Source organism: Canis lupus, chromosome 33 (genome assembly GCF_003254725.2).
Source record: "Canis lupus dingo isolate Sandy chromosome 33, ASM325472v2, whole genome shotgun sequence".
In the NCBI taxonomy this organism is placed as follows: Eukaryota; Metazoa; Chordata; class Mammalia; order Carnivora; family Canidae; genus Canis; species Canis lupus.
Window position 1 is genome coordinate 25,138,643 of NC_064275.1, and position 23,607 is coordinate 25,162,249.

General features: G+C 37.5%; 2 protein-coding genes across 10 annotated transcripts in view; one reads left to right on the forward strand and one right to left on the reverse strand.

The window, feature by feature from the left end:
• The window catches only part of GOLGB1 (golgin B1), a 97,524-nt gene that overhangs the window by 19,278 nt on the left and 54,639 nt on the right, over positions 1-23,607 (reverse strand). For 8 of the 9 annotated variants that reach the window (XM_035709852.2, XM_035709849.2, XM_035709854.2 and 5 more), the window contains 2 exons: positions 16,999-22,187; positions 14,072-15,983 (listed from right to left, as the gene is read on the reverse strand). In XM_035709852.2, the coding sequence (XP_035565745.2) occupies positions 14,072-15,983; positions 16,999-22,187 (7,101 nt within the window). Of the gene's footprint in view, positions 1-401; positions 488-14,071; positions 15,984-16,998; positions 22,188-23,607 lie in introns of all 9 variants that reach the window. The other variant, XM_049105513.1, reaches the window with a different exon arrangement.
• The window catches only part of EAF2 (ELL associated factor 2), a 189,162-nt gene continuing 176,795 nt past the window's right edge, over positions 11,241-23,607 (forward strand). Inside the window, exon 1 of the mRNA XM_049105516.1 lies at positions 11,241-11,294. The gene's annotated coding sequence lies outside the window, so the exon portion shown is untranslated. The remainder of the gene's footprint in view (positions 11,295-23,607) is intronic.

Genomic DNA, 23,607 nt, shown 5'->3' on the forward strand with positions numbered 1-23,607 from the left:
AGTAATGGTGACGGTAATAACAATGAGGATGGTACAAGGATGATGGACTAGCCTTTAATTAACAAAACTGTCTATCTACATTCCAGGTGCATCTTCAAATTCTTTATCCCCAGTACTCATTAAAAGCTTGGCAGTACAAAATGTTAGGACATCTGGATTAAAAAGGGATCTTGAACACACGTCTCTTTCACCCACTCTTGAAACATCAATAAAGCTACAAAAAAGGCATCATTTTATAAGCACAAAACACAAGAACAGGAAGAACAAGAGAGGAGTCAGCAGCAACAAAATTAATTTTGAAAGCTGAAAAGCAGATGCATAAGTGGTATCTGACTTAAAAGATCTGTGAAAGCCAAATCTTAAGCTGGCAATAAGGAAAGCTAAGAACCAATAGAACTTACTCTGCAGAATCTTCAAAAGGCTCAGGAATTAACAGCACCAGGTACCTCTGGAGAAGATGGTGATGGGGGTAGGGAGAAGGTGGTAGCTGAAATAAGGAGGATTAGATGAAAGCTGCTTAAAAAATAATTGCATCCCTAAATACTCTCCTCAGTTCCGCACCTTTGGTTAACTCTGACAACTAGTTTTATTATTTGGAGAAGGTAAAAGAAGTGTCTCCAGACCATGAAATACCAGGCACAGGTACTGCTCTAAAACAAGGGTTATCAGGTCAATATCTGCCTTCTGAAACCTTTCCCCTACTCAGCTTGGACAGCGATGGCATCCAGGCCTTTACCATCCATACAGGAAATGCGAAGTCTTCCCTAGAAAATCTGACCAGCCCAAGCAGAACTAAAGATACCAACACAGGCACTAACCACAAAATGCTTGGCAAGATCACCTTGCAATCACCAAACTCACAGCTGGTAAGCTCCATTCACAAACTTTTTAGACCTTACACTTAAACATGAAGAGTGAATCAAGGATTAACCCTCACCTGAAGAATGGCTATCATTAAGGATAGGAAGAAAGAACTAAAAAAAAAAGTAATTCAAAAGAGTTTAGCAGGGGAAAAAATATAATACACTTGAAGATTTAAGAGAGAATATTAGAAATTAGAAACACTGTTGCAGAAAATATATTAAAGAAAAATTCATTACAAGAAAACATCAAAGAATGAAATTACCACCACTATTATTGGAGAGATAAGAACATACATCCATGTGACAAGAAAGAGAAAAAAAAGAAATCCTTATAAATTAGGAACATGATAGCAAAAATGAAAACCTCAACAAGGGTTTCTAAAAATAAAGGTGAGAAAATTTTCCCAAAGTATAGGAAAAAAAATAGAAAAGGTTAGAAATTATAGATCCAATCCAGAATGTCCCATATCTAAATAACAGGCTTTCAAAAAATAAATAATAAAAGACAACAGAGAAAAAGGACAGGGAAAATGGTAAAACATAATTCACAAGAATCTCCCAAAATTGATGAATATGACTTCTTAGACCCAAAGAAACAGACACAATGAAGAATGAAAATACACCCACATCAAAGTATATTGTCACAAAACTTCAGAATACACAGGACTAAAAAATTCTAGACATTTCAAGAAAGAAGTGAGAAATAGAAAAGGAAACATCATATTTAAAGGATTAGGAAACAGAATAGCTTTAGACTTCTGAATTACAATGTAAAATAAAAGGCAAAAGATCAATGTCTTCACAATTTTAAAGGGCAATTATTTTCAGCCTAGAATTCTATACCCAGCCAAACTATCAAGCAAATATGAGTGACAAAAAGACATTTCCAATGAATTTACCACCCCTGTATCTTTTCTTAGGAAGCTACCAAAAGAGTTCTTCCAACAAAATGATGACACAAAACCAAGACATGGAAGACCTGGAATATAAGAAACAGGAGAGTGGTGAAGGGAGATATCCTACGATGAAAACAGTATCCTGGTTCATGTAACAAGAAAGAGACTCAAAATTTTATTCATAAATACAAAATTGATAGGGATAAACATCCTAAGAGGAGATGTGGTTACATGGCACTAAATCTGGAGTTAAATTACATTGATAAATACAAAGAAAACTAAGTAACAACAACAAAAACACAGTTAACTCTAAGACGAAAAATGATGCTGAGGAAAATAAAAGCAACACATCTCAGCTATCATCGCAGTCATAAAAATGTAAACACTGATGTAAACAAAAATCGTGAATTAACCAAAATTTAAATTCCATGAGGCAAATGAGGAAGGGGGTGTATATTGAATATGTGCATATGTACTGCAAAAGCAGAGGGAGGAAAAAGAACTAAACCCTGTTAGCATAAAAGAAAGTTAATAGCTAATCCAAAGAACGAAAACCCAAGATGCATTGTAAATATGATATGTAGATACTGAAAAAACACCAAAATAATAAATTAAGAAAGTTAAAAGCAAATTGCCTTGGGAGAAAGAGAAACAGAGTTGGAGTAGAGATGCTGTTTGTTTTTCTCATCAAACATACAGAACTGAGTGACAGAATTTAAGTGACATATATATGCATTTAACTTTATTTTTTAAACAAAAAATAAGACAATTTTGTTTTGTTTTAAAGCAAAAATATATTTTTTATGCACTAAATATATTCTTTATTCACTCCTCTAATCCAGATATCTAATTGTTAATCTTGAAATAGACCAGATCATCAGAAAGCTGTGTGTCTGGGACTCTATTTTAGACATCTATATAAGGAAATTATACAAAACTATTTTGCTATACAGTTACAGCAAGGAACAGCTAAACTAAACCCTATAAAACAATTATATTTACTATAAAGAAGTAAAAGATGTTTTACAACTTCATACAGTCTTGTCTATGGAAACACAGAAGAAATTTCTTGCAGGCCTCAATAAAGAATAACTATTAAGCTAACTATAAGCTAAGAATAACTATTAAGCTTATCTTTCTTCCTTTTCCCTAAAATATGGACATTGAAATTCATGTATATGGCTTTTTAATTCCTTATTTCTGATGGCTTCCAGAAAACTGGAGAAAAAATTGATGACCAATCTTTCTAAAAAGATATTGTGATACCTCCTAGGGACACTAAATTTACTGCTAGGTCTAATTTTTTTCTCTCTTATCCTCATTTTCTCTCCCTTCCCAGTTACTTGTATTATGAAAACAACTGTTCATATTTTTATATGCTTCTTCAAGTCATTTTCAGAATAGAATGAGTATAGGGGACTTCCAAGAAAGATGGCAGAGTCAGAAGATCCTAAGCTCACTTCATCTGATGGATACAACTAGATAACACCCACATCAGTGTGAATAACCCAGCAAATGACCCAAAGACTGGCAGAACAGACTCTCCATAGCTAAACTTAGAAAAGAGACCACATCAAAAATGGTAGGAAGGGGGTTTCCCTGGGTGGCTCAGCAGTTTAGCACCTGCCTTTGGCCCAGGGTGCGATCCTGGAGTCCCGGGATCAAGTCCAACGTCAGGCTCCTGGCATGGAGCCTGCTTCTCCCTCCTCCTGTGTCTCTGCCTCTCTCTCTCTCTCTCTCTCTCTCTCTCTCTCTTTCTCTATGTCTATCATAAATAAATAAGTAAATCTTTAAAAAAAAAAAAAGGCAAAGGCTTGGGGTAAACTTTAAAAAAAGAAAATGGTAGGAAGGATGGAAATACAGTTGGGAACCAAGCTGATCTATTAGACTGTCAATGGGAGGGAGGGACATTACAAGCACAGAGAAGGAGCAGGAGCAGACTCCACACCAAGGCCCCAAGTCACAGAGACCTGCACTGGGAAGACAAATCCCCATAACATTTGGCATTGAGCACCAGACGGTATTAATATCTAGAGTTTTAGATCTGGATCTTTAAAAATGAGCGGCTTGGCTCTGGGAGAGCTGGGGGGCAAGAGGAAACGGAGTCCCTATCAATAAACAGACAGCACAACAAACAGTCCTCCTGAGATGTACCATAAAAGAAGCATTTTGGAAAATGCCTGGGGTACACAGGAAGGAGATTTATTTATTAATCTCAGAGTGTGTGCTGGAGGGTCAGGGATTTTTGGGAGACTTCTTCAAGAACAAAAGAGCTGCTGGGCACCATTTCCCTCCTGCCCCTCAGCCTAAATATGCAGACACCTGCAGGTACAAGGAGAGGACAAATACTCTCCACGGGGATTGCTAACAGTCCACCCCCCTGCTGGGTTCTTCTCCAGACTCACCCCCTCCAACCTGGTCTTACCAGGTGTATATTCAAAGTGGTGCCACAGGTGTGGCATTGTGCAAGCAGCCCCAACAGGGGCCAGTACCACTCCAAAGTGACTCCTGTCCAAGGGAGAGGGGGAAGACAACTACACACAGTAGTCTGCAGCCTTACCAGTGGGCTGGGAGCAGACATCTGGTCTGACTGTAGGCCCTACCCAACAAAAGCCTTCAGTGGGATAACACAGTGAGAGCACCCTGCAGCTTGGTGCAACCAGAGATCCAAGAAATACTTGGTCTTACCTAATTCAAGCCCAAGGCAGCCCCAAAGTAGCCCATTAACAAAACATGGACTGAATTCTGCATACAAAGGGCAAAGGGAGCCCCTGCTGATGACCGAACTACAGGCAAACACAGCTTAGCCAAAACAGGAGGGTGCAACAACACAAATAAGATACTTCTGAAGTGCCGGGTTCTGGTTAACAAGGGAGACTGCACTACAGAGAACCACAGGACCTCTTCTTTATAAGGCTGCTACTTGCAACAGCTGAATTGATGTTGCTGACTTTCCTAACATATACACATGAAATTAAAAATACACTAGAGCGAATAAATCATACAACAGAGATAAGAGAAGTACAGATTAGTAACCTGGAGGACAGAGTAATGGAAAACAATCAAGCTGAACAGGAAGAAGAAAAAAGATTAATAAAGAATAAGAACAGATTAAGGGAACTCAGCAACATCTTCAAAAGTAACATTTGCATTATACAAATCCCAGAAGAAGAGAGAGAAAGGGGGCAGAAAATTTATTTGAAGAAATAATAGTGGGTTCCTCAAAGAGTTAAAAATAAGGCTACCCTACAATCCAGCAATTGCATTACTGGGTATTTACCCCAAAGATACAGATGCAGTGAAATGCCGGGACACCTGCTCCTCAATGTTTATAGCAGCAATGTCCATAATAGGCAAACTGGAAGGAGTCTCAATGTCCTTCCACAGATGAATGGATAAAGAAGATGTGGTCTATATATTCAATGGAATATTACTCAGCCATTAGAAAGGACGAATACCCACCATTTGCTTTGACGTGGATGGAACTGGAGGGCATTATGCTGAGTGAACTAAGTCAAACAGAGGACAATCATCATATGGTTTCACTCATATGGGGAATATAAGAAATAGTGAAAGGGATTATAAGGGAAAGGAGGGAAAATGAGTGGGGAAAATTAGGGAGACAAACCATGAGACTCCTAACTCTGGGAAATAAACAAAGGGTTGCGGAAGGGGAGGTGGTGGGGGGTTGGAGTAACTGGGGGACAATCACTAAGGAGGGCACTTGATGGGATGAGCACTGGTGTTATACTATATGTTGGCAAATCAAACTTCAATAAAAACAAAAAACAAAACAAAAACTCACGCTTTCCAGGAAAGGACAAAAATAGATTTTAGTGAATAGAAAGATACCCTGTTTTTGGATAAGTAATGCCATGAAGGTATCAGTTTTCCCTAAGTTAATTTATGAATTTAGCATAGTCCTAATAAGAGAATATGCTTTTGGGACCTGGGTGGCTCAGTGGTTGAGCATCTGCCTTTGGCTCAGGGCGTGATCCCAGGAAGCAGGGAGCCTGCTTCCCCCTCTATGTCACTGCCTCTCTCTTGGTGTCTCTCATGAATGAAAAAATAAATCTTTTAAAAAAATGATAGTGGAAATTTTCCCTAATCTGGGGAAAGATACATAAATCTAGATCCAGGAAGCACAGAGAGCCCTCCAAAAAACTGACCCAGGGAGGTGCACATCAAGACACATAGTAATTAAAATGGCAAAAAGTAATGGTAAAGCATTTTAAAAGCAGCAAGAGAAAAGAACACAGTACATACAAGAAAGCCCACAAAGAAATCAGCTGATTTTTCAGCAGAAAGTTTGCAGGCATGATATACTCAAAGTGCTGAAAGAAAAAAAAAATGCAATCAAAATATATCCAGCAAGGTTGTCATTCAGAATAGAAGACATAAAGAGTTTCCCAAATGAATACATTGTTTGGGAACACATACAAATGAATGTATTCCCAAATACCACCATTAAAATAGCCTTACAAGAAATTTTAAAGGGGATTCTTCCAGTGGCAAGGAAAGACCATAAGCAGGAATAAGAAAAGTAGGAACCACAAAAGCAGGAAAATTAAGTATCTCTAGAATAACTAGTCAAGGGTTTCGCAAAATAAAAATATGTGAAGTATGACACTATACCTAAAACATGGAGGTGAGAGGAGTAAATTTTGGTTCTTTTAGAATGGGTTCAAACTTAAGCAACATTCGACTTAATACAGATTGTTATACCCATAGGATGTTATATACAAGCCCAAAGGTAACCACAAATCAAGAAACTGGCACTAGATATACAAAAGATAAAGGAGTCCAAGCACATCACTAAAGAAAGCCAGCAAACCATGAGAGAAGAGATAGAGAAGGAACAGAGAAAATTTACAAGACAACTGTAAAATGAGTAACAAAAGAGCAATACATACATACCTATCAATATTTACTTTGAATGTAAACGAACTAAACCCTCCAATCCAAAAACATAGGGTGACAGAAAAGCAAGACCCATCTATATACTGTATGCAAGACTCATTTCAGACCTAAAGACACTTGCAGATTGAAAATGAGGGGGATGGAGAAACATTTATCATGCAAATGGATTTCAAGAGAAAGCTAGGGTAGCAATAAAGATAGTAATTTTAGAAACAAAAGACACTACATAATCATAAAGGGAACAACCCAACAACATGTAACAACTGTAAATATTTATGCACCCAATATGGAAGCACCCAAACAGACAAAGCAGCTCACAACAAACATAAAACAAGTAACTGAGAGTAATACAGTAATAGTAAGGGACTAACACTCCACTGAAAGCAATGGAGGGATCATCCAAACATAAAATCAACAAGGAAACAGTGGCTTTGAATGACACACTAGACCAGATGTATCTAACAGGTATATTCAGAACATTCCAACCTAAAACAGTGGAACACACACATTCTTTTCAAGTGCACATGGAAAATTCTCCCGAAAGGACTACTAATGTTGACTAGAAAACCAGTCTCAACAAATTCAAAATGATAGAAGTCATATCTTGCATCTTTTCTGATAATGCTATACAATTAGAAATCAATCCCAAGAAAAAAATTTGGAAAGAACACAAATACACGGAGATGATATAACATGCTACTAATGAGTTGGTCAACCAAGAAATCAAACAGCAAATCAAATAATACAGAGACAAATGAAAATGAAAACACAACAACCTAAAATCTTTGGAAGGCAGCAAAAGTGGTTCTAAGAGGGAAGGTTACAGCAATACAGGCCTACCTCAAGAAGCAATAAAAATCTCAAATAAACAACTTAATCTTACACCCAAAGGAGCCAGAAAGAGAACAAACAAAACCCAAAACTAGTAGGAGGGAAATAATAGATTAGAGCAGAAAGAAACAAAAGGGAAACTAAAAATACAACAGGACAGATCAATGAAACCAGGGACCAGTTCCCAGAAAATATCAATAAAATGGATAAAATGTTGGCTAGACTCATCAAAAAGAGAGGCAGGGAGGGAGGGAGGGACAGAGGGCATGCAAGTGAGCCTTTGAGAACTCAAAATCAGAAATGAAAGAGGAGAAATAACAACTGATACCACAGAAATACAAAGAGATTATTATGAAAAATTATATGTCTACAAATTGGACAACCTGGAAGAAATGGATAAATTCCTAGAAACATTTAATCTACCAAAACTAAAGCAGGAAATATAGAAAATGTGAATAGCCTGATAATCGGCAAAGAAACTGAATCAGTAATCAACAAACTCCCAAGAAACAAGACGGTTTCACAAGTGAATTCTATCAAACATGTGAAGAAGAATTAATCCTGTTCTTCTTAAACTATTCCAAAGAGTAGATGTGGAAGGAAGCTTCCAAATTCACTGTATGAGGTTAGCATTCCTGATTCCAAAACCAGATAAAGACACCACTAAAAAAGAGAATTAGAGGTCAACAACTCTGAAGTATGTAGATGCAAAAATCCTCTTCAAAGTATTAGCAACTGGGATCCCTGGGTGGCGCAGCGGTTTGGCGCCTGCCTTTGGCCCAGGGCGCGATCCTGGAGACCCGGGATCGAATCCCACATCAGGCTCCCGGTGCATGGAGCCTGCTTCTCCCTCTGCCTGTGTCTCTGCCTCTCTCTCTCTCTCTCTCTGTGACTATCATAAATAAATAAATAAATAAAAATTAAAAAAAAAATAAAGTATTAGCAACTAAATCCAACAAGACATAAAAAAAAAAAAATCATTTATCATGATCCAGTAGAACTTACTCCTGGGATGCAGGGTGCTTCAATATGCACAAATAAATAAACACCACATCAATAAGAGAAAGGATAAGAAGTATATGACCTTTTCAATAAAGTAAGAAAAAGCAGGACACCTGGGTGGCTCAGTGTGTGATCTTGGGGTCCTGGGATCCAGTCCCACATCGGGCTCCCTGCGTGAAGTCTGCTTCTCCCTCTGCCTGTGTCTCTGCCTCTCTTTCTCTCTGTCTCTCATGAATAAATAAATAAAATCTTTAAAAGTAAAAGAGAAAATAAAAAGCATCTGACAAAAAAAATCCATTCGTGATTAAAAAAAAAAACCTCTCAACAAAATAGGTGTAGAGGGAACATATCTCAACATAATAAAGGCCTTATATGAAAAACCCACAGCTAACATCATAGTCAGAGGAAAAAACTGAGAGCTTTCCCCCTGAGGTCAGGAACAACACAAGGATTTCCTCTCACCACTTTTCTTCACATTGTACTGGAAGTCCTAGCCACAGCAATCAGATAAGAAAAAAAATAAATAAATGGCATCCAAACTGGTAAGAAAGAAGACTTTCATTACTTGCAGATGACATGATATTATATATAGAAAACCATAAAGACACCACCAAAACCACCACCACTACTAAAACTGATAAATGAATTCAATAAGGTCGCAGGATAGAAGATCAATACATAGAAATCTGTTGCATGCCTCTATAATGAACCAACAGAAAGAGAAATTAATAAAACAGTCCCACTTAAAATTGCAACCAAAAATAATAAAAGACGTAGTAATAAGGTTAACCAAAGAGGTGAAAGACCTGTACTCTGAAAACTATAAAACATTGATGAAAGAAATTAAAGATGACACAATCAAATGGAAAGATATTCCATATTCATGGATTGGGAGAGTAAATATTGTTAAAATGTCAATATACCCAAAGCAATCCATAATCAAATGCAATCCCTATCAAAATACCAACATTGTTTTCCACAAAACTAGAAAAAATACTAAAATTTGTATGGAACCACTAAAGACCCTGAATAGCCAAAGCAATCTTGAAAAAGGACAAAATTAGAGGTATCACTATCCCAGATTTCAAGCTATACTACAAAGCTGTACTAGTCAAAACAGTCTGGTATTGACACAAAAACAGACTATACATATAGATCATTGGAACAGAACAGAGAGCCCAGAAACAAACTTGTGATTATTAGTCAATTAATGTATGAAAAATAAGACAAGAATATGTAATGGAAAAAAGACAGTCTCTTCAACAAATGGTGAAATGGGAATGGAATGGAAAACTGGACAGCTACATGCAAAAAATGAAACTTTCTTACACTACATACAAAAATAAATCCTAAATGGATTAAAGACTTAATTGTGAGACCTGAAACCATAAAAATCCTAGAAGAGAGCACAGGCAGTAATTTCTTTGGTATTGGCCCTAGCAACATCTTTCTTGATACATCTCCTGAGGCAAGGGAGACAAAAGAAATAATAAATTATTGGAACTACATCAAAATAAAAAGCTTCTGTACAACAAAGGAAACAATCAACAAAAAAGGAAAATATACTGAATGGCAGAAGGTATTTGTAAATGATATATCCACTAAAGGTTTAGTATCCAAAATATAAAAAGAACTTTTGTTAAAAAAAACTCTATACACACACACACACACAAAATCCAATTTAAAAATGGGCAGAAGACAGGAACATTTTTCCAAAAAAGACATACAGATGGCCAAAAGACACAGGATAAGATAGATACTCAACATCACTAATCATCAAAGAAAAATGAACATCAAAACCACAATGATGTATGACCTCACACCTGTCAGCATGGCTAAAAGAAAAAACGTGAGAAACAAGTGTTGACAAGGATACAGAAGAAAAGAACTCTCTTGCACTATTGATGAGAATGCAACTAGATGCAACTGGTGCATCTACTGTGGAAAACAGTATGGGGTTTCCTCAAAAAATTAAAAATAGAATTACCATATGATTAAGTAATTCCACTATTTGGTATTTACCAAAAAAATACAAAAATATTGATTGGAAAAGATACGAATTTTATGTTTATAGCAGCATTATTTACAATAGCTAACCTACAGAAGTAATCCAAGTGTCCATCCACGGATGAATGGTTAAAGATGTGGTGTATATATATAGTGGATTATTACTCAGAAAAGAATGAAATCTATCTGCAATAACTCGGATGGATCTAAAATGGGTCTAGATACTAAGTGTAGTAAGTCAGAGAAAGACAAGTACGATATCATTTTATTCATATGTGGAATTTAAGAAACAAACGATCAAAGAAAAAAAGAGGCAAAAAGCAGATTTTAAATACAGAGAACAAACTGATGGTTACCAGAGGGGACATGGGGGTGGGTGGGTAGGTGAAACAGGTAAAGGAGATTAAGAGTACACTTATCCTGATGAGCACTGAATAATGTATAGAATTCCTGAATCACTATATTGTATACCTGAAACTAATATAACACTGTACATTAATTAAACTGCTTTTAAAAACAATTTAAAAAGAAAAAACGAAATGAGTGTAAATACATGCAGCTCTGGAGATTTGCTTTCTACTCTTTAGGTAGAAATTGCCTAAGTCCCTATTTGATTATGGGAAAGTCCTTAGGAAGTTCAAACAGATATGAAAATTCCAGAATGTTTTCAGAGTTGTTTGTGACACTATTGTAGAATCCCCAGGGCTAATTCTCTGCCACTTGGACTCTCAGACTTTGAGAAACTTCCTCTTGAATAATGAAGAAGAGAACCAAAGTAAGCTAAATCTCTTTCAGATCTAAATCATTTCTGGGGGTGGTCCTGAGGGGAAAGGAGTGTAGTGTTGGGCAGAGGTGATAAACTGCTGGCCTAAGCTGAATGTTTAAACTGATAGTGGTTGATGTAAGGATAGCTCCCATATTTATCATACATGTAGCCAGTAACAGACTATAAACTTCAATGCCCATGACACAGACTGAGAACAAGATATGCGGAAAAGGGTTGATGGACAGTTAATGATATATTCTGAAAGTATGCAGAAGGGCCTCAGCAGATTGCAGTGGACTTCATAAGTAGTATCACCAAGACAGACTGTCAGGCCTTCACATGATTTATAACTCTGCCTTGGATTTCATTTATGGCAGGTAGAAAAGCTTCAGTCACAAATGTTTCCAGAACCCCCCTACATGACAGTTTTACAAAATGGAAAAAAGAGTGTTCTCAGTAACAACCACAAAAATAGAGAATGACCACCGATTGTTGATTACCTAACATATAAATTACTCCTATGCTAACACAGGAAATACAAACAAGTATAAGACATGACACTTAAAAACATAGACATATATACATATACACCTCAAGACAATACGGTACTAGAGAAGTACAGAGGGTACTAGAAAGTACTAGAGAAAGTACCTAGAGCAATCAAGTGATCTGGAAATGTAACCAGAGAATTTGAGCTCAAGGATGATGTTTAAATAGTGGGAAATATTTGCCCAAAAAAAGGAAAATCAAGAGGACATTTTGGTTCAGAGGATGGTAATATGGAAGTACGAGACAGGATTACTACATAATGAGCAGATAAGTTCAGCTGCAATGAAGAATATGAGTTAGGGAGCAGTAAAAAGGAAGGCTGGAAAGAAGGACCTGGACAAATTAAGGGTCTCAAAAGCCAGACTAAGAAGTTTGAATCTAAGCCTATTCCAGAGATAATACAACTTTTAAAGGTTTTTGAGCAGTACTGTAATAAGAAAGCAGAACTTCAGATTTATTCAGTGATAGTGTATAAAATATACTGGAAAGGTGACAAACTAGAAGCCATATCACAACAGTTAAGCATACAGTGTTAAGAACTTACGCTAAGATGTCGATGATGGAATGGAAAAGAGAGAGTTGAGGCTCATTATGAATAAAGTAACAGACCTTGATGATAAATGAAATAAAGTCATAGATAGTTATGAGCCTTCGGGAATAGAACAACATTACTATAGGTTTAGAAATACAAAAATAAAAACATGCTGACTTGTCTTATAACTATCCAGCGGACAAAAATGAGGAATGGGGACTGAGAGATAGAAAGGGTTGAGAGATAGCAAGTTTTGCCCCAGTGTTTATAATAGATAAGAAAAGAAAAGCAATTCACTAGATGAAACCTTGTCAATTCAAAATCTAACCTAATAACTTCCAGGAAAAAGATTCTGACTTTGAAAATAATCAAATCCTGGATGCTATAAACTACAGCTTTGACATACATACTGTCCTGATGAAAACCTTTTGTATTTACATTCTGAAAGCAACAACAACAAAAAAGGTTTAGCTTCTAGGACAAAGTCTCCTGAACTAGAACTATTTTTAAGATATAAACAAATATGTATACATTGTATTGCTGCCAAAACCATTGTATTGCTGAAAAAGTGGGGCTCTGTTCAGATTACAAAAGTGAAAAAATTTTCTATAAATACTGGATATTAAGTGTAATGAATGAATACATTGCCTATAAAGAAAAAGAAAAATTAGAACAAGACTTTTTAGTTAGGGGCAATGATCTTTTTATTCAGGCTAATCTTAACTAGAATTTTCATATTCTGGACACTGGTCACTTTTTAATGGAAAATCCAGCCTTTTGAAGCTCAATTTATTTCTTATTTCACCTAAGTACATGGCCTTAACAGAGTTAAGAACTGTCATGAAAAACAGTAATTTCACGAAGTGGGACCTGGCGGTTTACAATGTTCCAGTTTTTGTTTCTGAATCTTGATAACCTGGAAGTTCTTAGGAAAAAAACCTGGATTAAATGACTACATCCTACTAAAAGCAAAATTTTAGCATAAGAGATCCTTCTTATCTTTCTCTCAGACTGAAAACAAGTTGGGTATTAAACTTTTTAAAATTAACCCTTTTTACATTTATTCTTTTTTGTGACAAATTAGGGTTGAGTTATACATGAGATAAGCTGAGTCCTCTCTACCCTTAATTCTACCAGATGACCTAAAGGCTAAACTGTCACTGTGAATCACCCCAATACCTTCAACTAAACTAAGACAAATTCTAGAAATATTTACATGTGTGGATAAAATATATAAAACAGCCTCCACCTCTTAGTCCTTTCATGACCAATGGAGAGTTTTGTGCAAAGAAAATTCATTATTGTTTTTAAATGGTAATGGCAGATTTAAAGTAATTTAAACAACGTCTGTGTGTTTCTCTAAGACCAAACAAACTGTGGGATGTATAACACTGACCTCAAATGCCCAGGTGATATGTGTGAGAATGTGCTCATCCTTTTCTATAGAAACGAACATTTTTAAAGAAAGGCTCATGGGACACCTGGGTGACTCAGCGGTTGTGCATCTGCCCTTGGCCCAGAGCATGACCCTGGGATCCTGGATGGAGTTCCACATCGGGCTCCCTGTGGCAGGCCTGCTTCTTCCTCTGCCTGTGTCTCTGCCTCTCTCTCTTTCTGTCTCTCATAAATAAATAAATCTTTTAAAAAAATAAATAAAGGTTCAAAAACCCTCAAACAAAGATCGGAAAGAGAACCAGACACTCACTAGTCGGTCTCTGTCATTTTGGAGTGATGACATAGCTTTCTTTAAACTCTGGACTTCAGCTAGGCTGGTTGCAGGCTGGGCTGCAGACCTCTGCTTCCCCTCCTCCGACTTGCGGAATTTCTCCAGTTCATTCAACAGGTGATCTCTCTCATTCTGTAGACTGGCCATAGCCTTGGAAAAGGACTGCACTTGGTTGTAAGAATCTTCTAGTTGTGAGGACAAGTGAAGTAGTTGCTCATCTTTGGACAGAAGCTGTTGGTTAAGTTTCTCAAGGTGAGGCAAGCTGTTATCCTCAGTGGAGTTCACTGAAAGGGCAACTTTAGAGACAAGAGTGTCTTTCTCTGTGCTTAAGAGGCCCTGTTCTCTCAGCTGTGCCAGCTCCTTCAGACTGGCATCATATTTCCTTTTCAGTTCATCAAGCTCCTCCTTGGCATGATCTCTGCTATTTTGTAGAGAACTCATAGACCTCCCAAAAGACTGGATTTGTGCGGTGAGATCTTTATTTTCTTTGGTGACTGAGAGTAATTTCTGTTCCATCTCCACCAGATCTCTTGCCAGCTCTGCCACTCTTTCTTCTGCAGTTTCTGTTTCATTTCGCATTATCCCTGCATCATGATGAAGATGCTTCAATTCTTTCTTCAGTTTATCTTCAATTTCACCCACCTTCTTGGCAGCCTCCTTCTGAACATGAACCAATTCCTCTTCCAGTTCTGTAATTCTCTTCTGAGAGGAAGAAAGGGTAGTACTTAACTTCTGTACTTCTTCTTCTTTTACTTTTAACTGGGTCTGAAATATTCCTAAAGTTCCTTCTTCTTGCAAGGCTGTCAACTGTCTCTTTAGTTGGGATACAGATACATTTAAGCTCTCAATCTCTTTAGACAAACCTTGTTTCTCCTCCTCTAGAGCAAGAGAGGACCTCCAAAGATCCTCCTTTGCTTCCTCAGCCTCCTTCAGCTTTCCTTCCAATTTGGCACATTCACTTTTCAGCTCCTTATTCTGCTGAAGTTGAGCTTCAAGGAGTTGTTTTTGCTGGCAGTCCTTTCTTGATATCACTTGGTTCAGGTCTTCTCTATATTGGATTAGTTCTGCATCTAATTTGGCATTCTCAGAATTGAGATCATCCATATGACTTCGCAAGCATCGAATTTCTTCTTTAAGTTTGTTATTCTCAGCAGCAGCGTCTTGGATGAGTTGATCTTTTTCCAAGATGACAGAGAGATGTCGCTCTTCCAGCTGTTGGTAGTCACCTACGATGCGATCTCGGTCATCCTGGAGGGAAGACATGGATTTAACGAAGGAATTCAACTGAGCCTTCTGCTGCAAATTTTCCTTTTTGATGGCTTTCAGTGTTTCCATAAGCTGGTTGGTTTTATCAACAGCTTTTTTGTTCTCCTCTTCTAAGACAACATTCTCCTCTTCCTCCTGGGATAACAGGTTTTCCAATTCTTTAATTTCTTTATTATGTTGCTGATGCAGTTCAGCAACAGCTACTTGGATTGCCTGTTCCTTGGCAGAAAGCAGGCTTATAATCTTCTGCTCCTTCATGTTTAATTCTTCATGCAGCTTGCTGGTCAGTTCCCTGGAGGCCTGAAGATCTGTCTCTAGCTTTTCATAATTGAACTTACAATTCTGGATATCAGCCTCTTGCCGCTTTATAATCCCTTCCAAATTTTCTTTATTTTCTTTACATTTTTCTAAAGAGTTATTTAAATCCATTGACTGGTCTCTGAGATTCTTAAGTTCTGATTCCAACTTAGCTAATTCATTCTGAGAACTGTGGTACAGTTGTCGAGTCTCTTCTAGCTGGGACAAAAGTGCTTTGTTTTCCCCTTGCAGAGTATCACAGACCTTCTGTTGAAGCTGAACCTCTGTCTGGGCCTTGGACTCCCAAATCTGCTTGTCATGTTCAAGCCTGGAAAAAAAGAGACAATTATTAATTAGATAACAAGGAAAAACTACTTGGTGCCTAAGGAATATATACAACATTACTGAGACCTACAGACAAATCAGTATTCATAATTAAAGGTACTTATCCTTTTAATGAAAAGAGGTTAGTTCTACTGGATGTTCTGTATTGAAAGTATAGTGCATCTAAGGGTATTTAAGTCATAAAACTCCAAAGTATGTTGTTTATTTTAGTAACATGACTCTGTATCACTCTAAAAAGCAGTTTTTTTCTCCTGTTTTACTTTACTTTGCACCAGACAAGCTCATGTCTAGCTCCTTAAAGGAATAATCTTGGAATTACAGACCTTGAGGAAACCAGAGGAGAAAAATCCTATTAAAAGTGGAGGAGTACCCAGTATTGGGGGCAATGTTAGTTCCTGAGCTTGAAAAGTAATGTAAAATTGAAGTTAGAAGACAATAACTCTCATGCAGTATGAATTGGTATCAAATACAGGGAAAAGAGGAGATCATTTAAGAGGCTAAAGCAAGGATGCCTGGGTGGCTCAGCGGTTCAGTGGTTGAGCGTCTGCCTTCGGCTCATCCTGAGATCGAGTCCCACATCAGGCTCCTTGAATGGAGCCTGCTTCTCCCTCGGCCTGTGTGTCTACCTCTCTCTGTCTCTCATAAATAAATAAAATCCATAAATGAACGAATGAATGAAAGAGTCTAAAGCAATCACTTGGGAGTACCACAATAAAAATCCAGACAAAGATAGTGGAAATGAAAATGAAAAGAAAGGGAGAAAGCAAACAGATCTCTCAATGAAAAGATGGGAAGAGAAGCAGACATGGATTTTTCCCCTTCATACTAGCCAAAAGTCAGTGCCAAAAAAAAAAAATTCCAGAGTCAGGAGTGAAAGAGAATATAGCTTCTAGGGAAATTTAAGACAAAATTAGTCCCTTTATAGTAAAAGGAATAAAACATAGAGACTTTCTTTGCCTTCAGTTACTTTTAGAAGAGCTAAAAAGTTACCCATTTACCTGGAAATGTTGATCTTCAATTCTTCCATGTGGATAGACATCTGCCGAAGTTGATCCTTTAGAACACTGCAATTCTCCTCTTTGAGTCTAATTTCTTCTTCTTTGGTTTGAATAGCATCACTGAATTTCCTCTCCCATTTCTTGGCTTCATCTATCACCCTGTCTCGATCATCCTGGAGGGAAGACATGCTCTTCGTGAAAGCTGCAAGCTGGGCCACAGTACTATCCAAGTTTTCCTGAAGTTGCTTAACTTCCCTGTCTTTGTTGTTCAAAGTAATCTGAATCTCCCCAAACGTCTCTTCCAAGTGGACTTTTTCTCTCCGCAAAGCATCCAGTTTCTCTTGCATGTTCTTCTTCTCTTTCAGGTGTTTCTCCTCTACCTGCTCCAGTCTTCGCTCCAGATCTTCATCCTTTTGTTTCATTTGGCTTTTTACTGATTCTTTGTTTGACTGAAGTTCCTTTTTCAATTTGAAATTGTCTGCTAGGACCCTTGCTGCTTCACTCTGAGTGTCATCTAGCAGTACTTTGAAGCTAGCCAATTCTGCTTCTGCCTTCTTGCGGTGTTCAGTGGCTTGAGCCAGATTTTCTTTGGTTATTTCCAAATCTTTTTGGGACTCAGTCTGAACAAATTCTAGGGCCTTAACAGTTCTCTCCAGAGCACTAATTTTCTCTTGGTACCTGATGCAGTCCTTCTGCAGTTGCTTTACTTCTTGTTGTTTTTCTTTTAAGAGCTCCTGAAGTTCCTTTGCATGACTTTTATTGCCAGGTCCCTTCTGAGCACCTTGTATTTTCTCCAAATATTCCTTTCGGATTTCTGATTCCACCTTAGTTTTCTCTTTGACTAGCTGCTGCTTTTCTTCTTCCAATTCACTCACACACTTTTTAAGGTTCTGCATTTCAGATTCTAGTAGCTCATTTTTAATTTGGGCATCTGTAACATCCTGATAGTAATTCCCAATGCTTCCATTAAGTTCTGCTAATTGATTCATAAGCCTCTCTTCCAAATCATCTTTCTCTTCTTCTGCTGTCTCCTTTAGCTTGGTAACTCTGGCAAGTTCTTCTTGTATTTGCTGATTTGATAGGTTTATTTTGGTTACTTCTTCCTGAAGCACTTTTAGTTCATTGTCCTTTGCTGATATTTGACTCAGTAAACCACTTCTCTCACTTTCTAAAGTCTGGCTAAATTCCCTTTCTTTCTGCTTCTCTTCCTCTAACTTATCAATTCTTTCTTTGAGCTGATCAATCTGCTGAAGGTAGTTATTAATTTCATCACGTGGGCTGACATTCTCACTTTCATCAAGCTTCTTGGCACTATTTTCTGATAGAACAGATTCTGAATCTTCAGGCCTTGTGCTCGTGTTCTGAGAGTCTTGCTCATTAGATTCACCTGGGACAGACAGTGTTGCTCCTTCAATGACGTCCCTTTGGTTATCATGTTTCTCAGTGGCTTCTAGGCTACCTTGTTTGATTACATTACTTTCTACCTGATGCTTTAAATCTTGAACCTCTTCACTTAGAGAGTTCTTCTCGGTCATTAAACCCTCAAACTCTTGAGAAAGGGTTTTATACTCTGTTTTGATCCTTTCTAGTTCCTCTTTCAAGTTGGAATTGGAAGAAAGAAGTGCTTCCATACCATCATTAGATGTACCGCCTGTGGAGTGTACCTCTGCTCTAAGCCGGTCATTCTCTTCTTCCAGTTCTAGGATTTTCTGTTGTTTAGATTTAGCAAACTTTCTCATTTTTTCTTTCATTTCTTCCATTTCCTGTTCAGCTTCCTGCAATTGCTTTTCTGCCTCTTTCTTGTTTGCTTCTGTGCTTCTTAACTTGCCATACAGTTCTTGCTTCTCTTGCCTCACAGTTTCCACGACGTGCTGAATCCTTTCTGCCTCATTACTGACATTCTCATAGGACTGCAGAAGAATTTCATATTCTTTTTGTAACTCCTTGTGTTTCTCTTGCCACTCAGTGCTTTCTGCAATCTTAGAACATTTCAAAGATTCAATTTCCTTCACTAAATTTTCCTTGTCTTCAGTAAGATCCTCCAGAGCTAATTTCAGACTTTCACAAGAGCCATTGAGACTTTGATTTTCCATTAAAGATCTGTCCACTTCTGTAATGAGCTTGTCTCTTTCTTCCTGAAGAAGAGCTAGCTTTCCTAAGAATATATCTTTTTCTTTATTTTGAGTAGAAACTTGACTTTCCACATCTGCCAGAGACTTAGTGAGATGTTCAATAGTATCTCTGGCCAAAGACAACTCTTCTTGGAGACCTTTGTTTTCTTTTAGTGCTTCTTTTCGGGATATAAGGGCAGCCTGTAGTTTCCTCTGTATTTGTTGCTTTGCTTTACTTTCTTCTCCAGTCTCTTCTGGTTTTTGCTTTATTTCACAAAGTTCCACTTGTAACTGCTTTATCTTCTCATCATGTTCTTTAGCTTGCATTTCCAGCTGTGTACGCAGAGCCTTGATTAAATCCTCTTGTTCCATTATCTCTGTCTGTACTTTCATAAGGGCCTCTTCTTTCTCATTAAGCTGTCCAGAAAGGTATCTAACTTCTTCTTCCTTTTTGCTTATGAGTTTTTGCAGTTCATCTAGTTCAGGCTGTAATTCTCTTAAATGTTCTAATCCAGCAATTTCTAGCTGGCTGCTTTCCAATTTTTGTCTCAGGCTTTCTGCATGGGCTTCAGCTTCATGGGATGCTGTCCTCAGACTTTGGATTTCCAAACCTTGTTTATTTATCTGCTCTTGTAACTGAAATACCTCTTCGGATTTTTTAGTAAGCTCACTTGTTGCAGAACTAACCTTCCATTCCAACTCCTCTTTCTCAGCCTCTATCTCTTTCAGCTGGGTCTTAATCTGGGCAACAGAAGTACTGCCTTGCAGAGAATCTGCATCTCTAGGATGAGAAACCAAGTCAGATTCTGAAACAAGTTGAGCAGGTTGCTGCTCTGCGGTTTTGAATAAAGGTTCTTTTAAACTTTGAGTGGAAGAGCCTGGATCCTGCTGGTCAATGCCCAGGAGTTTTCTGTCTACAGACTCCTTTACTTGAATCTGGAGTTGTCTTAGCTGGTCTCCAATGTTCTCATTTTCCTTGCTCTGCTCATCAAACTGTTCTTGTAAGCGATTATACTCCTCTTTCTGTTGCTTGAGCTCCTCCCTAAGATGTCTTTCTTTCTCCTGTGCCTTCTGTAGAATCGCCTTTCGAGAGGTTAACACTTCCTGTAGCTTCTTTTGAAGTTGCTCTCTTTCTTTTTCAAGGTCCAGTATCTTTTCTTCCAGTTCTGGTTTCCAGCGTTCTCCACTACCTGCACCAGGTGGGCTGATCGCCACTGTTTCTTTTACAGGCACTGCTGAGTCTCCATCACCTACGTCCTTGTTACCTGTGGTTAACTTTTGGATAACTGCTTGGTTTTCAATGATTTCCGCTTGCAGCAAGTCTATTTGGTTTGTCTTTTCTTGCAAGTTCTGATTCATCTGTTTGATCACAGCCTGTAACTGTTCTTCAGTGGCTACCTTTTCTTCTAAATCCTTCCTTACATGTTCTAATTCCACCTCTTTCTCAGATATGGTCTGTTTTAAAGAAATTTCTATTTCTTGGCACTTAGCAGTCACACATTTTTCTGAGCCTTTTTTGCTTTCTTTATCTTCCTCCATTTCCTTCTTCTCACGCTCATTGAACAGGATCTCTTTTGTAGATTCATCTTTCACTTTGGCCAATTCCTCTTCTAATCTACTGACTCTCTGCAGAAGTTCCTTTCTGTTAATAAGAGCTGCCTGGAGCTTTCTCTTTCTCTGTTCACTTTCTTTCTTTACAAGATCTAATTCATGCTGAAGTTCTTCTTTACTTAGGAGCCCTGCTGGGCTTAGCTCATCATAATTCTGTTTAAGGCCAGAAACAACTTCTTTATCTTCTTCTACCTGCTCTTTTTTTGCCTCTTCAGCTCTGGATAATAAATTCAGCTGTTCTTTAAGAGTCTTAATTTCAACCCCAAGAGAAAACTTCTCTTCATTAAGCTGAACCATTTTCTCAGTCATACTAAAGCTGATTTCTGTCACTTGCTGATCCTTCTCCAGGATAGTTTGTTGGAGGGTTTCCACATCTCTTTTTTTCTCTAATAAGAGTTGATCCATTTTTGCTATTTCAAGTTCCTTTTGTGAAAGAGCTTGGGAAAGTTCTTCCATCTTATTTGAGATATCCTTCACACGTTCTGCTCCTTCCAGCACTTCATTCTCCTTCTTCTGCAGCTGGCTTTGCAGGCTTTTTATCAGTGTACTCTGTTCAGAAAACTGAAGCTGTATATCATCCAGTTCATTCTGTAAAACTTCAATTTTCACATCTTTAGATTTTGCTTCTATGCTGAGACTGTGGATCTGTTCAGTAAGCAAGTTGTGATGAGTCGTTTGACTTTCATAGTCAAATCTTCTCTGCCTTTCTGCTTCTGCAAGGTTCACTTCCAGTTGTTGTACCTGAGCCCTCAGTTCTGTCACCACACTAAGTTCCTTCACTTGAGAAAGAAGCTGGTCTCTTTCTTCAGACAAAGCAGTGAATGCACTGTTGGTGTTTTCAGCATTTTCCCTCAATTCTTCAATCAACTGGTTTAGGTTGCTGATTTCCTTAGCTTTCTCATCTAAACTTTCCTCGTAGATTTCTTCTGCTTTACGAAAGCTTATCTCAAGCTCTGAAATTTGCCTTTTTAGCCTTTCCAACTCATCCTGATGACACTGACAAATTCCTGGTACAGCAGCAGGGGGTTTGTCAACACCATCTTCCTTCGTTGATTTTAATTCCATCCCGGTGTCATTTAAAGGTATTTCCTCAGATGTTCTATTTTGATGTTTAGTACTCATCTGCTCTTCTTTTTCAACTGTTGGAAGACTGCTTTCTTCATGTGGCATTGAAGGAAAATGTTGCCCTGTATCTTCAGGCAATATTTTCGTGCTAACTGTAGGTATTCCTTCACTCTCTGTCTGCTTCATTTCCTTCTGGTCAGGGACCTCAGGGTCCCCCTCGGCCTTTTTCCCCTGGAGCTGCAACTTAAGAAATGCAATCTCTTCTTGAGCTTCTTTCATTTCCAACAGTAAAACTGACAGTTCTTTATGTTTCTGAGAAAATGTGTTGTCTAGGACATCCTGTCCACTTTCTTCAGCAGAAGAGCTGCTCCTATCGAGCCTGGTAACATCAACAACACTGGTCTATTTTTTAAAAAAAGAAAGAAAAGCCTCAGTCAGATGTCTTGTAAGAAAAACTTGGATTTCATGCATTTTTCAAAACCTGCAACTTTCTAGTTCAAACTTCCTACCATAAAACTGCTAAATACTTTTAAAATCAGTTTTTATTTCCCAAATTGGGACTTCTGAGTGTACCCTGTCAATCCTACTGAGGTCAAGCCACATTCATAACACCTATGGTAACCTAGAACTCCTTTTCTGGATATCCCTTACTTGATAAACTTTTTTTTTTCTTTGGATTAAAATTCCTATGTGTTTCTTTTAAGAACTACTTAAAAGAGAAGCAGGAAATGGATTAAATTTTGTTTCATCTCATACCAAAAAGGAAGTTATAACATTCTTTTTCCTAAGCTATCCACTGAGATGGAACTAGTAAATAAGATAGCCATTACCAGATAGGAGATTATCAAACAAGTAGGTTAAGATAAATTAGCACCATCAAATAATCAAAAAAGGAGCTCTGCTGAGGCTTGGGTAAGAAATTACAGATTTGTTTGACAAAATAATTACCATTATTATTACAAAAATAACTGTGTTAGACTGCTCAATCCATATACATTATTTCAATGATGATGAATTTCATTAGAATTTTACTAAATGAGTTTGGGGATAGTGTACACAATAAAATCTCCACCTTTGCCAACAGCATCATTTTTTTCCCAGAAAAAATCCAATTTTATAGGAAGAAAAAAAAAAACATAGGATTGTCAAATAATGTAGTGGCCAAGAGTACAAGCTCTATAGCTCAATTGCCTAAATTCACATCTGAGTTCCGCCATTTACTAGCAAAAACTGGCATATAGCAAGTATTCAATGAGTATATGCTATTATGTTGGTAACATTTTCAGCCACTGAATAAGAAAAAAATATTCATCATTTCAAAATTATTTAAAGAAAGGTGATCATTTTCATAAGCATCATTTTTAATCATTCAAAATTCTTTGCTCTCTGCATTCATACTCAAATTTCTGGAGACTAAAACTAAACACAGAATTTAAGCACAAAAAAAAATTTCCTTTATAACTTCTTCATATCACATTCTTATTTTATCCATCTCTGTATACGTTAAAGACCTAATATAGTCAAGGTATCACTTCTGCCAGAAGACTTCTATGTAATTCCTTTTTTGTTCTCGTTCTCTCTCTCTCTCTCTCTCTCTCTCTCTCTCTCTCTCGCCTTAAGTATACTTATTTCCTCTTTTCTGTCATGCTACTTCATTCACTCTCCTCCTTCCTTTGGTCACACCCTCTGTTACTCCCTACAATACCTATAGAATTCAATCAACTTTTTGGTTCAAGTGAAAAATCAAAGTTACCCACTATAAGACAGAGAACCAGAGTACTTTTTTTTTTTTTTTTTTTTGCCACTCTCATTACTTTTTTCT